The sequence below is a fragment of the Lupinus angustifolius genome, chromosome LG08 (assembly GCF_001865875.1).
Source record: "Lupinus angustifolius cultivar Tanjil chromosome LG08, LupAngTanjil_v1.0, whole genome shotgun sequence".
NCBI classification, from domain to species: Eukaryota; Viridiplantae; Streptophyta; class Magnoliopsida; order Fabales; family Fabaceae; genus Lupinus; species Lupinus angustifolius.
Genome location: NC_032016.1, coordinates 25285357 through 25299496, shown reverse-complemented (window position 1 = coordinate 25299496; position 14140 = coordinate 25285357). Strand labels below are relative to the sequence as shown.

General features: G+C 32.6%; 3 protein-coding genes across 4 annotated transcripts; 1 reads left to right on the top strand and 2 right to left on the bottom strand.

The window, feature by feature from the left end:
* Positions 2756 to 13132, bottom strand: LOC109355590 (cell number regulator 6-like). Its single transcript, XM_019598822.1, has 6 exons — positions 13125 to 13132; positions 8198 to 8202; positions 4712 to 4822; positions 4380 to 4494; positions 3679 to 3956; positions 2756 to 3143 (listed from the first exon to the last, which is right to left on the bottom strand). Exons 2-6 carry the CDS (start codon positions 8198 to 8200, stop codon positions 2925 to 2927), a joined length of 726 nt encoding a protein of 241 aa, XP_019454367.1. The 5' UTR covers positions 8201 to 8202; positions 13125 to 13132; the 3' UTR covers positions 2756 to 2924.
* On the bottom strand, positions 6469 to 7331 carry LOC109355591 (peroxisomal membrane protein 11B-like). The gene is made up of 2 exons (XM_019598823.1): positions 7239 to 7331; positions 6469 to 7208 (listed from the first exon to the last, which is right to left on the bottom strand). The coding sequence occupies exon 2, from the start codon at positions 7166 to 7168 to the stop codon at positions 6482 to 6484; it is 687 nt and encodes a 228-aa protein (XP_019454368.1). The 5' UTR covers positions 7169 to 7208; positions 7239 to 7331; the 3' UTR covers positions 6469 to 6481.
* Positions 8760 to 13426, top strand: LOC109355588 (RNA polymerase sigma factor sigA-like). Of its 2 annotated transcripts, none has more exons than XM_019598821.1 (10): positions 8760 to 8823; positions 9210 to 9988; positions 11180 to 11378; positions 11470 to 11562; positions 11807 to 11935; positions 12042 to 12095; positions 12188 to 12265; positions 12401 to 12463; positions 12787 to 12899; positions 13197 to 13426. In XM_019598821.1, exons 2-10 carry the CDS (start codon positions 9321 to 9323, stop codon positions 13300 to 13302), a joined length of 1503 nt encoding a protein of 500 aa, XP_019454366.1. In that variant the 5' UTR covers positions 8760 to 8823; positions 9210 to 9320; the 3' UTR covers positions 13303 to 13426. The 2 variants fall into 2 exon arrangements, with proteins under 2 accessions (XP_019454366.1, XP_019454365.1); XM_019598820.1 differs by having other exon boundaries at positions 8775 to 8922.

Below are 14140 nucleotides of genomic sequence, written 5' to 3'. Positions count from 1 at the left end.
TTTTTTTTTTTGTAATGTTTGATGTTGGAGCTGTTGGGTTTCTTTTGTGACATTTTTTATTCAACCAATTATACCCTGCCACATGCTGTACATTTTTATGCAAAAGTATTAGTAGAGTATCTGTTACTAGATAATAGTTGATATTATTTATATAACTACTCTTCACTTTAAATTAAACTATTTCATATGTTGCATCAAAGTAATATGATTGGTAGATCAGCTATATTTGTACCTTAAGTCACAAGAATCACATCAACTTTATATATTTAGAAATTGCAAGAAAGAAAGAGAAAGTTACCAACTTTATGTATAAACATTTATTTCGATTAATATAACAGAACCTAAACATTTCTTACCCTATAGTTTAAACTTCCATCATTAACCCCGTTGTTTTTTGAAAGGAACAATGTGTTTCCCAAGAAACGGGGGAGGAGAAAGTTACAAAGAAAGAATATCATAAAATAATAATCTCTATATAGTAATAACCACTAAAAAGTGAAATGAAAAGTTTCTTATTTGTATTACACTATAGTGTCTGCACATGGTGTTAATCAATCTGATAAAAATAATTCTTGATCAGTAAACGTGAGCCTCTACTTTTAATCAACACAAGAAATCTCTGCTTCTGATATTTGGCACTGTATTACTGGTTTAACCTATGAATATCAGTTTTAAATTTAACAAACACTTGAGTTGTTGCCACCTGGTGGAGGAAGTGAACTTATTTTAGAGGAAAAAGGACAGAAAAGTTAGGAAATACAACATGGTTAATATGATTAGGTACAAAGCAGCACATGTTAAGGATTATGTTTTCTTACTTATAAACAAATGTCAATTACATGTTAGAGAGTGAGAGCATGAGTGAGGTGCTAAAAACACTGAATCATGGTGCAAGCAATCCATTGGTTTATCATACTGAAAGGTATATTTTTTAGTTTTATAAATTAAATTAGGGACTAATCAAAGATTATCTTTAGGACCAACAAATTAGAGGAATAGGATTAGTCGTCAGCCGACCACTATGAACTAGACCTACAACTGGGCAAGCAAGATCCAGTCCACATGACTATCGATGATATCCGGAAGGCCAACCTAGTTAAGAGATAGGATGACTATAACAGGATATGACCAAGTAAGCACGTGCAAGGCATAACCTTTCGACATAATTTAGAACAGATTACATTGTTCATACAACAGCAGATATAGTCATAATTCAATTGGTTAAATTACCAAATATGAATGTGAATACTTGGGTCTTAATCTCTCCTCGACATGAAACAGAGGGAAGGGACAAAATAACCCGGTCACTGTCCATTCTTCTAAATCCTTCTTCAACACTTTCAACATATATAAGAAAAGATGTCAAGAACCCTCAAAATATCACAGTGAAGGTTGATTATTTGAGGAAGAATGCTAGCACAAAAATGTCATTGAAACAAATTACTCTAATATCACAATAAAACTACAACAAATTGGAAAGAGAAAAAAAAATAAGGGTAGGTTGAAAGAATCTCAAAAGTTGATGCAACCAAAGAAAATGCTAAAAAAGTGAAAGAAGCATCCGTGCCTTTTATTCTTCTTGTATTTGGTCTTAATGGCTTTGAGTTTTGTGTCTTTTCTCATGCACTCCAACACATCCTCTTCTTTATACATCTCATCATTTATTTCTTCACAATCATCGCCACCATAGAATATATCACCCATATCTTTGTTAACGCTGTGTGACTCTTTTCTGTAACAACTAGACTTTGATGGTAACATGGGAATTAACAGAAGAACAAGAGTGGAATCTATATGAATTTCCTAGTCCATATGACTATTAAACAATGGATTGTAATGGATATAGATAATTACTAAGCAAGAGATAAATTTTGTTTAGTTTCTCACATGTATCATCACATTAGAGACAATGATGTCCAAGCCAGGAACATTCATAAGCATGTGGAGCCTAACTCTCCCAACATATATTTTTTTCATCCATAATACTCGAACCGAGACCAAGCAAGAGATAAATTGAAATAATATTTGGTTGTTGCATATTAAAATGTTCTGCAGCCGCAAGAAGATAATCATCTTTATCTCTTGAGGGTCTAGTCAACATTCCTATCAACTTGGCCAGGATAAGTCCTATAAAAATAAAATAAGATATAAGTTTATACGTTTTTTTTTTATCATGTATAACGTTTAATCAACTCAATCATTTTAGCAGAGTAACAAGTAATCCAGGTATTGCAAATTTGACAGTGTGGAATTGTCAAGACCGTTCTTCTAATAGTTTTTTTTGTTTCTTACATGAAGCAATCATGTCTGAGCCGGGAACATCCATATGTATATAGAGCTAACTTTTTCAACAGTTATTTTTTCCATCTATAATATTCGAACCCGAAACCTTGTTTAAGGGAAATCAAACATGTATCACTTGAACAAACCATTGTTGTTTTTTCTTTTTGATATGGTATAAAGTGTCTTAGATAATTATTAGGTAGTGCATGATGTATGGTCCAGAATGCATCACTATCCTTCATTACTTATTTTGTATTTTCTCTTAACTCATAATAATAAGTAATGGACGGAGGTAATGAGTCTTAGCCCAATTTCTCCCCACTTAGGATACCTACTTAACAATTTCCACCAAATATGCATGAAAACTTGAATTATATATTTATTTCATAATAATAATGCCATTTTTCTTGATCATCACTGCCCTATAAGAACATAGAACATGGAGCATTAGCAGAAAGGTATAGGCAATGACAAGGTTTGAAGCCGCAAAACAAATTAACAAATAAGGATTCGGTATGATTTGGCTCCCTAAAGCAGCCATGAGTTCTGTGTCTATGTGACCCATATGCCTAATGCAATAGTAAACAAAAGGTTTAAGAAAATTTCTCTATAAAAAATTCCGAAGAAAGCGAAGGTATGCACTATATAGCCTGCATTTCCAAGGCAATGTGCTCTTTGTTGTTAGCTGAAGATGATGATGTTTCGGGATTATCCTTCATCTCTTGAACCGGCGGAGGGTTTAAGACAGTCATTTGTGAGAAAGCATTGTCTGAGAGCCTTCCTTTCATCTCCCTGTGCTCTTGACACAAGGCACACCAGTGCAAGCAGCAGTGTACACAACATGAGTCACAAGGTGAATTCTGCAATCATATAAACAAGTAAGAAAATTAAAAACAAGGTTTGTGTACAAAAATCAGAGAAAAGATATTTGACTACTACATGAAATTTTTCACTATGCCAAATACAGACATTAGGCAGGTTCTTCACCCATGTCGGAGTCTGGACACAAACAAAAGAGTGAAAGAAAACCTCTAGCATAGAATAGATGGTCTTGTTCTCAGAAATTGATGTAAATTATGATATGGTGTCTCTTAAGTTAAAGACCATTGTGAGAAAACAAGAAAGTATGACACCATATATGAGTTAAGATGACATGGGACATAATGATAGCATTAGCCAAGTTTCTTACATTTTATAGTCAGAAGTTATTTGGATTATAGATCATCAATTAAGTAGTTCAAATATGCATGTATACTTGTATAGTTTCCACTTTCATAAAAAAATGTTATTATCACATATATTTCCTCAAAGGGTAATATAACAGGCTCCTGTAGACACAATTTTTAAAGTTGTCTACTTGTCCAGGTGAAAAAGATTTTCAACACATGTATGTACCTTCAGGTGATATTTCTTCTGTAAGTTTTGCCGAACTTGACCAGTGTAAATGCCACACATCCACCATGTAAAAAATAAGCCCTCGGTGATGAGAAATGACGTCCCTGGGTTAATACCAGGAAAGATGAAAGAAGCGGCTACATTGGCTATTGCCAGAGAAATGCCACCTTCAACAAAAATAGCATGACAAATGCATGGCGTATTCCAAGGAGTGACTTCGTCCAAACTTTCTACGTTACGCCCAAATAATACACAAGGGCAAAACAGTCCTGTCAAGCCTGCAATGAATGCAGAAAGAATATAAAAGAAAATCATTTTCTATTAAAGTCTCTAATGTCGCTGGATCAGTGCAAAGTGCAAATTTCCAAAAACATAAAGTGAACATGCCCAAAGAAAATAAAGTGATACTATGCTCACTCTGCCAACAAGTTAGTAGTATTTAATGACTTCATGCATTCTGCATTCTAGCCTTATAATAGGCTGAGTTAATCATATCAAACTGCAAACAATTACAACAACAACCAAGCCTTAATCCAATTAAGTAGGGTCGGCTATATGGACTGAACGATTTCATAATTAAATAGTATAAGCTATTAACAGGTGACTGTTAACCCTAAATCTGAGTTGACTAATCTAAAACAGATAAGAATTACCACCCTGATTCTAGTAAAACTTGAAAGCTTGGTCATGCATTAACTTACAACTTTCCCTATCTTCAGCACATCCAAAGATCCCAGTCGTCCACGGTTCATCTGCAGGAGGCGCATAGTCTTCCGGCAGCGGCTGACTGCATTCAGAACACTTGCGAACAGCCAACTGCAAAGTATAAAAAACCATAAGCAAATGTTTAGGTACTCAGCCATTGAAACTCGCTGTAAAATCTATACATTGTCGGTGTAAAGATTTATACACATAGACTGTATCATCCACCACTCATTTGTATTACTTTTTCTGAAAAGTCAATGGTAATTATCAATTACAAAATATGTGGGGGTAAATAGATTACAGTGAATTAGAAAAGGGGTTAGTTAACCTGAGGAATGTGGATGGGTTGATTGAGTTCACCAGGAGTGATATCTTCATGAGGAGAATGATCTTGATCCTTAGTCAGCTTTACATAACGCGATTGCTTCATTTCTTCCATCTCCAACAACAACAAAAAGAACAAGGAAACAAAACACACTGCTTTCTACACAGTCAAACCCGATACCTACGTTTCTTTGTATTGTCCAAGGTTAATAAAGTTTATGTTTTTTTAGATATGTTTTCTTTAATGATATTAATTAAATTAAATATCCGATTTTTAGAATCAATGTTAATACACTTTTTAATTTACACCCAATTCAACCACTTCATATTCAATAATGGAATGATTCTTCATCCTATTCAATATATTATTATCTATAATAAAATCATTCTCCATTTCCATCTTTAAATTGGTAATTTCCATTGACGGAGATTATATTGGTTTAAATAATAAAAGATGCATTATTTATTATTTTGATGATCACTTTTGACATGGTTGACAATGATTTTTTAATTGAATTACATGTATCCTTTTAATAAGTATTATTTATCCCAAAAAAATTATATCTTTATGATTTTAGTTAAGTAAATTTCACTAAATAATATAAAAAATATTCATTTTTATTTTTAATTGAGTATCACTTTTTAATTGGAGCGCGAATAATAAATAGGACATATAATTTCCATTTATTTTGATTATGGAGAATAGGAAGAAATAATGATTTTTTGTTACTACTAAATATATTTCGTTACATTTTTGAGTAAGGAATTAATTTTTTTTGATATTTGTGATTCGTGGTTGTCTCTTCCACCAAATATCACTTCTAACCATCGAACTTTTGACCTTGAGAATTCAGTATGCCTTATACTTATACAAACACGAGACAAATATAATAACTCTAGGTTTTTTTATTTAATAACCTTAAGAGTTATTGACATTTCAAAATCCTATTCTCACTCTCTTAACCAATAGCAAAAATGATAAGATAAAAAATTATGATGAACGTTCTAGGATGGAACCTATCGACTAATTACAAATAGGTTTTGGGTCACCACTGCTTATTGTGATCAATGTATATGCTTTCCTTTGCATTTTATTAACTCAACAATATTATTTGTACTTCAATTATGTATAACATCTTCTTTTAAGATAAAGATATCAGAATATCATATTTTTTTATGTTCTACGGGTTTGTACAAAACTTGAAGCTAAATTTTTTTTTGTTTCATTCTATTGAGAAACAATGTACACATACGCTTTATATTTAATTTGAAATCGATAAAGAAAAAGCATAAACACAAAGCTTATAACAAGCAAGGAAATTGGATATTAATGAATATAAGCTATGAACGGATATGAACACATGTGTCGGTATCCGATATATCAACACACATTTTCTTTAGGATATGATACGTTTAGAAATATAAGTATAAAATAGTAAAAAATACATAAAATATGATAAAATTATAAGTGTAAATCAAAAGATCTAAATTAGAAAATTTAGTGAAAATTATAAATCATTTTCCTCTAAAATTCTACCAAAACTAGAAAATACAGTACAATAATTCATAAAATTGATAAAATGTATCATATCTTATCCTATTTTTTGTTGAAAACAAATTAGATACATATGTTCTTAGATACTCTATAGGTACATATTCTTTACAAATCTAAACATATTCATGTCATATACGTGTCTGACACCGATATGTCAGGATGTTCAATGTTGAGAGAATATAGGCATAGAGAATTACATTATGGTGTTCAAAATATTGTTTAAGATGGCCAATTTCTATACCAACCAGCCCAAGCAGAAACCAAGCCACTAATGCCAAGAGTCACAGTGTGATTGCAAAAAGGATTTGGCTCAATCTCTGCCAATCCTATAATCAAATCTGCAACATTAGCTGCCACTGCCATTAGCCTCATTATTCTATCACCTTTAATCTTTTCAACCCTTTTCTCTATTTCCTCCTTTGATTTTGATTCTTCCTTGGACATTCTCAACTTCCTCTCTACCTTTATTCCTTCTTTCAACATAATAATATCAGCTATTATGAAGAAAACATACCCCACAGATTCACCAAATGCAGATATGAAACTCATTTTCTTAGCTAAGTTTGCATCTATTGTGCCAATCCTTGACAACCAAAGAAAATGGTCAAAGAAGAAATATACCATTTCTCCTGCATTAGAAAGAACTGCTAGTAACCTTAGAGTATTGGTAGAACCTGGATTTCTTCTGAGAGCATTGAATCCAGTGAGAAACCTACCAGTTCTGAAGGCTTTCCTGCTAAGTCCTGAAGCAACTTCCCAGTGTTTGAATCTCTTTGCTATGTCAGGTTGTGTTGTTTCAACATGCCAGTGTACAAGCTTTGAAACATATTGAAAAGTCTTCACAAGCTTGTCTATGCCATCTCTTTTTGCTAGGAAGATCACCAATTTGTCACATGTGTCATTCATGCTTGGGGAATATGATTGTGAATTGTGATCATGAATTGTTAATTGTGTAAGCTAGCTCAATGTGTTTTATTAGAAATATATTAAACTATAGTCACACAAATTTGGATTTTGGATAAGAGAAGCTTGTGGTTAGACATTGTTTTACTTCATACATCCATTATTTTGTTTTGTTTTGTTTTTTGTGTCATTGGAGTTTTGTGCATGTGCACGACACTTGGTTTTTTGTTTGGGATGAGTTGATTGGATTTTACCCCTCACCCTTTTCGGCAAAGAATTAAGCCCTTTCAGGGTGTGTAGTTGTCTCTCCTAACAAATATCGCTCATAGGAATTGAACTCTTACATTTTAGTCATTATAAGTTTCTAATAAGACCTTACACTATTAGACCAATACCTTGTTATAATAGTTAAATGTCCAACTTAATTCCTATGAATATGAATTTCTACCATAACCAACCAGTTTTGACAAAAGCAATTCAAAGCTATCTGAAAAAAATCAATTTTCATATGGACATGCTTGAGCCTATAATCAAATATTACAATAGTGTAATGTTACTTTCCAAATTCATCTTTTATATATATAAAAACACATCACTTTGCAAATATTCATCCCACTATGTTTTGTCTCTATCAATAAAATATTTGCTATAGAACCTTTGATATAGTGATTATGGACTTTCTTGAACCTCATACTTAATCTAACTACATATTTAGGGGTTTACTAATATGAGTATTCACTTTTTTTTACGAAGGAACATGTTTGCATTGTGTATCTAAACTATTTTATTGAATTGTATTTAAACAAAAAGGTAAATAATTTCAGTTATTTTTCACTTCTCTCACCCCAAACCTATTCAATCTACCTTCATTCTTCTTGAACACAATCAGAGGCAAAAACATCTCAAGCAAAAGCAAAGTCTCAAAATCCAGAACCAGTTAGACCAAAATAAATATCAGCTAAAAAATTTGGTATCTTAGACCAGTTCCATATATTAATATGAAAGCCTAGTTACTGCCACAAAATGCTCGACCATTGCTAAATCTCTTGGGCCACTATGTGGGTGAGGTTTCTGGTCAAAGGAAAATAAGGCCCTATATTTGGAACTGAAATAAATAACTTATTTTTTAAGTCACTTAATTGTGTTTTTTTATAAAGCACAGTGTGCACAAATCAGTAGAATATCCGAACATATCTATTGTCCAACAAGTTATATCATTACATGTACTACTAACTTGTGATTGGTTGAAAAAATTTATTTCAATTAAAAAATTAATAATTAACTATTTTTCTGATCAATTATAATCAATAGTATATGCAATGACCGACCTAAACCAATGTTAAGAATGCATACAAAGAATAATGAAGAAAGCACTTATTATTTACTGATGAGAATGAAAGATAGACATAGACCGACCACTCAAAACTGGTCTCAATATCTGTTCCAACCAATCATGTCTATATCTCTTCCAACCAATCATGTCTCTCTCTTCCATATCTTTATCTTCTCATCTTTCTTATTTCTATTTTCTTTCAACCATTTTAACTTTCTATACTCTATACTCTATATAAATAATATTAAATAAATGCAGAAAATAATAAATACAAAATCTAACACTGCTACAACCTTAACGTGTGTCCTTCCACACCAACAGTTTTGTAAGTGAAGCCTTTCACTCTGCAACTCCACCTCATTCAATATTTCTAAATTAGTTAAATAATAATACTTTCATTCTCCAAATTGCAATTTTTCTTCAGGTACACATAAACACACCACCAACCATGTTCTATCTTTGCAATTTGCAGCTTTTATATATATTTCCATTAAAAAAATTCACTTTTCCTGAAACCCAATTTTTGTGTTGTTTTTATTTGTATGCTTCTAGTTTTATTTGCTGCAGGTTTTTTGTATTCTATTTTCATGAAAATATATTCTAAGAAAAAAGTTGTCATATTGGTGATTAATCCTTTATATAGAGGAAATTATGAATACTTCATTGCTATTAAATTATTACTAATAATTTGGCCATAGTTTGGTTTATCAGATGGTTAGCAACATCTTGTGAAGTTTGTGAATACAGTGGAGAAGGTTAAGAAGTATTGATATAATAGGAAAGTTTGATGATAATTATACATAGTGGATAAGAAGGGATACAATGGCTACTGCTGCAGTTATTGGACTTAGTGGAGGAAAGAGGCTCTTGAGTTCATCTTACCATTATTCAGATATTACAGAAAAGCTTTTCTATGGAAGTGATTTTGGATTCACACACTATCAGATTGCACCTACAAAATATGTTATAATTTCCAAGAAGTCATCAAATTATACTCCAACTTTTCCATCATGCAATAAGGAAAAGGAGATTCAGTCCATCAAGGCTCTTAAGGAACATGTTGATGCTGCCCCCACTATTGCAGATCAATGGTTTGAGGGATATGATAATTGTGATGTCTTAGAGGTGGAAGGTTCTGACATGGATAATTCTATGGATGCACTTCTTTTGCTGCAGAAATCAATGCTTGAAAAGCAATGGAACCTTTCATTTCAAAGGGGAGTGTTACGTAAGAAGTCGAAAAGAGAAAAAAGCCGTAGGAAAGATACGGTGACTTGCTCTGGTGTATCTGCTAGGCAAAGAAGAATGAGCACTAAGAGGAAGACTCCTGGTATGCAGTTGAGGTCCATAATCAGTCCAGAACTGCTTCAAAACCGGTTGAAGGGCTATGTGAAAGGAGTACTGAGTGAGGAATTGCTCTCTCATGCAGAAGTTGTGAACCTATCCCAAAAAATAAAAGTTGGGCTTTCCTTAGATGAACACAAATGCAGGTATTTGCATATTAATGTTAATCCTATGATGTGCTAAAATGATAAAGAATCTGTTCATTTTATAGTTTGCCTGTTAGCTTGCATTATAGTGCAATTGTAAATGTTTGTGGTTTCTTACTCTAAATTGAAACACAGTTATCTAATTTTAGTAGAGAACAGCAAATTGGTTCTCTATTACCAATTTGTGGTTCTTTTGCGAACTGGTTCCCTTAAAGAAATGAACCGGACTTTTACCTATAGTTTAGTAAAAGAAAACAAGAATTATTGGTAATATACACTCACTTACATGAAGGAGGTACAACAAACAAGAAAGAAATTAATCCATGGGTATTTCTCATATAGAAACCCTATTGAATATGCCCCTGGTGTGACGGTATTTGACAAGGGTAACGTACCGCGTACTACGTACCCGCACCCATATAAAAGAGAACCACATATCAAATGACTATGCTCGAAACCTTGCAGCAAGTTGAAGAATCTATAGATCCATTAAAAGTATGGCTTGTTGTTTAATTTTTAAACCTGAGTGATCACTATTGTTATTTTAATCCTACAATCTGAATTGGGTGGAATGAGAGTAACTAGTAATGGTTTGTAAAGATGGCGTGTTCTAGTTTGTTTGAAGAGAAAGTTTGCTTTTGTCTTTTTGCAACTTCTTCTGTTAGCTCTAACTTTTAAAGTTTCATTTTTCTCTTATAAACTTACTGTTTAAAACTCTAAGTTGATGCCAGAGGCTTAGTTTTCGTGATCAGTTTATGTATTATATAGGTATATAACTTTTTTGCTTAACAATGTGCACTTTTTTTACTGTTGAAACACAGACAGCTAATTTCAATTTCTTTCACCTTATTTAACTAGTTAAATTCAAACATTTTCTTCATGTCGGTAGTTAGCTCTCGACAACATTTTGCTGGTGGTAGAGACAGAAACAATGTTGCTATTTTGTAAAGATGTTATAAGAGAATTGAATTGTATTAGGATGAATATATGGGATATAAATATTGATATATCAGTTCTTATGAAGTCATAACAGACTGAAGAGGTTTGATATATGGCCTTTGTTTCTACTTTTACATCCTTTGTTTTGTAACTTTACGTCCCTTATATCACCTCCGAGGAAATTCCACCAAATAATTTTGTAACTTTACGTCCTTTGTTTCTACTTTTACATTGAACCATATGTGGTTTCAGACTGAAGGAAAGACTAGGATGTGAACCCTCGGATGATCAAATTGCAACTTCACTGAAGATTTCTTGTGCTGAACTACGAGCAAGAATGATAGAGTGCTCTTTGGCTAGAGAAAGGTTGACTATGAGCAATGTTCGCTTAGTCATGTCTATTGCTCAAAGATATGATAACCTGGGTGCTGAAATGGCTGACCTTGTTCAGGTGAATTATATAGATGTTTCTGTTTTAACTTCATATTATTTTTATTTTTTGCAGCCTCTGTTGTGAAAGACTCAATGTAGTTTCTCTGCAGGGTGGTTTGATTGGACTACTTCGTGGGATTGAGAAATTTGATTCTTCTAAAGGGTTCAAGATTTCAACTTATGTTTATTGGTGGATACGTCAGGTGAGGCTTGCGCATTTATGAGATTTTCCTGACATGCTTTCTATAAGGCGCATTATATACCATTGATTTTCTTCACATTAAAAACTTATATATAGAGAATGCATCAACTACATCAATCTTCCCTTCCCATTGTCATTCGGCTTTGGAATCCTATATAATTGTGTTCTTAGAAATCAGGACAAAGGGTATTTTAAAACTGAAATTTGTCGAAAGCCAGCATGAATCATGTTTTCTTTGCTGACAGGGTGTTTCAAGAGCTTTAGTTGAGAATTCAAGAACATTAAGATTGCCTACTCATTTGCATGAGAGGTTATCTTTGATCCGCAATGCAAAGTTAAGACTAGAAGAGAAAGGCATTACTCCAACTATTGAGGTAAGTTAGCGAAACGTATACAAAGAATGCAATACCATTCTCTATCAAATATTTCAGAACTCAGGAGTATCATTTGAACTGACTAAACTATTGCCATGTTTTGCAGAGGATTGCGAAAAGCCTTAATATGTCTCAAAAGAAAGTTAAAAATGCTACCGAGGTAACAAAACCATTGAGAGTTACAGGGTCCTTTCATTGTAATGCAATATCCTATAATTCCATTGTTCAAGGTGTATATGCACATATTTGCAGGCAATCAATAAAGTTATCTCACTTGATAGGGAAGCATTCCCCTCTCTGAATGGTCTTCCGGGAGAAACTCATCATAGTGTAAGTGTTTATACAATTTTTATACAAGTCCATCAAGAAAGATCTTTGGATCTTCTTTCTTCTTTGCCTATTGTTTTCTTTTTTTCCTCCAAAATAATATTAACCGACTCATACATTTTCTCTTTCGACACACAGTACATTGCAGATAGCCGCCATGAGAATATCCCGTGGAATGGAGTAGATGAGTGGGCACTAAAGGTATTTAGTAAACATTCTGAATGAAACCTGACTTTATGTCAACAGAGGATATTGTTTGAATGCCTGTTATCCTTACATGTTGTGTATGTTGGTCGCATTTTAAGTATATGTAAATTGATTTAATGGCATTGGGCAATTACTAAATATCTTCATAATTTTCACACTAGACAATGTGGAAAGACTAGGACAATATATGAGCATGGTAAATGTAATCCTGCAAAATACTAGCTCTTCTGTTTTTCATCTTGTTTCATGATTTTCTTAATGCAGTATTTATGCTCTAAGCATCCATAGAGTTTAATTCCATTGCAAAATATTGACAGGATGAAGTGAACAAACTCATTAATGTGACCCTTGTGGAACGAGAACGGGAAATCATTCGATTTTATTACGGATTGGATAAAGAATGTCTTACATGGGAGGACATAAGTAAACGGTAAGTTCAACCATCATTTCTACTCAATTAAAACTTTGCAATTATGTTACTCACTCACTGCTCTGAACATGTTACTGCATTTGATGGAGTTTTATAGTTTTCTTGTCAATTTCATATTCACTTAACACTTGCTAGTTGTTAGTGAGATGTGTTGGAAAGTAAGTCTCACATCACCTACCTCATTGTTTCGGGAAATGTTTAAATACATGTTGTGCCAATCAAAACCTTGGTTGAATTGTGTTGAATGTTTCTTTATAGCACTTTCTGTTTATGACTTTTATTGTGTTATTTGTGCAGGATTGGGTTGTCAAGAGAAAGAGTAAGACAAGTTGGACTTGTTGCATTGGAGAAACTAAAACATGCTGCCAGGAAGAGAGAAATGGAAGCTATGCTATTGAATTGAAACATGAAACATGAAACATGAAGCTTGAGTAATCAAAAGAGACATGTTCAAATGTGTATATATACAGAAAGGAAGTATGTACCTACAAATTTGACTTCCTTATGCAAAATAGACTAAAGAGGAGGATATAAGTTATAACTAAGGGAACATTTCATATTTTTAAACCTCATACAAATATTCTATGTTTATGGATAAAACCGTTGGGTCTCAACTTCCTATTCCATCAATATGTGCCGGTATTAAAGAGGTTCATTACATTTCTCTTTCAAAATAATATATTGAAAATTTAAATATCAATCATTTGTTATTTAGTATATACTACATATCTATATCTATTTAAAATAGAAATGTGCTAGTAAATCCATTTTAGTACACTACATATTTATAAAAAAGTATACTTTTTTCTATTGAGATCACAATTCACTGTAGTCTTTGAGATTCTCATATAAATGAAAATGTATGTGTATAAATCTTTACACCGGTAATATATAAAGTTTACACTCTTATTGTAAAGAGAAAAAGATGTGTGTAGTGATAGTGTATGAGTTTTATGCCATCGTTGATATTTAATCATAGTTGACTTTTCAGAAAAAATAATCCAAATGAATGGTAGATAATACAGTGTAGGTGTGTAAATCTTTACACTAACAGTATATAAATTATACACTCTTATGTTAATATATGCGATAGAATTATTATTAAAAAAAAATCAGTGTGCGTGTGAGGGTGGGGATTGAAGAAGGATCCTACATTCTCCAACTTCAGTGACATTGATTTCCATCATGGTGAAAAATTATTTTTAAGAGTATATTTGCGAGATAAGTTTTGGAGAGAATAA

Coding starts and splice junctions, on each gene's coding strand:
- LOC109355591 (XM_019598823.1), bottom strand. CDS start 7,168: ATGAATGACACATGTGACAAATTGGTGATCTTCCTAGCAAAAAGAGAT.
- LOC109355590 (XM_019598822.1), bottom strand. Junction 4,495..4,711: donor AACCCATCCACATTCCTCAG/GTTAACTAACCC, acceptor TATACTTTGCAG/TTGGCTGTTCGCAAGTGTTC. Junction 3,957..4,379: donor TGCTGAAGATAGGGAAAGTT/GTAAGTTAATGC, acceptor CATTCATTGCAG/GCTTGACAGGACTGTTTTGC.
- LOC109355588 (XM_019598821.1), top strand. CDS start 9,321: ATGGCTACTGCTGCAGTTATTGGACTTAGTGGAGGAAAGAGGCTCTTG. Junction 9,989..11,179: donor TTAGATGAACACAAATGCAG/GTATTTGCATAT, acceptor ATGTGGTTTCAG/ACTGAAGGAAAGACTAGGAT. Junction 11,379..11,469: donor AAATGGCTGACCTTGTTCAG/GTGAATTATATA, acceptor GTTTCTCTGCAG/GGTGGTTTGATTGGACTACT.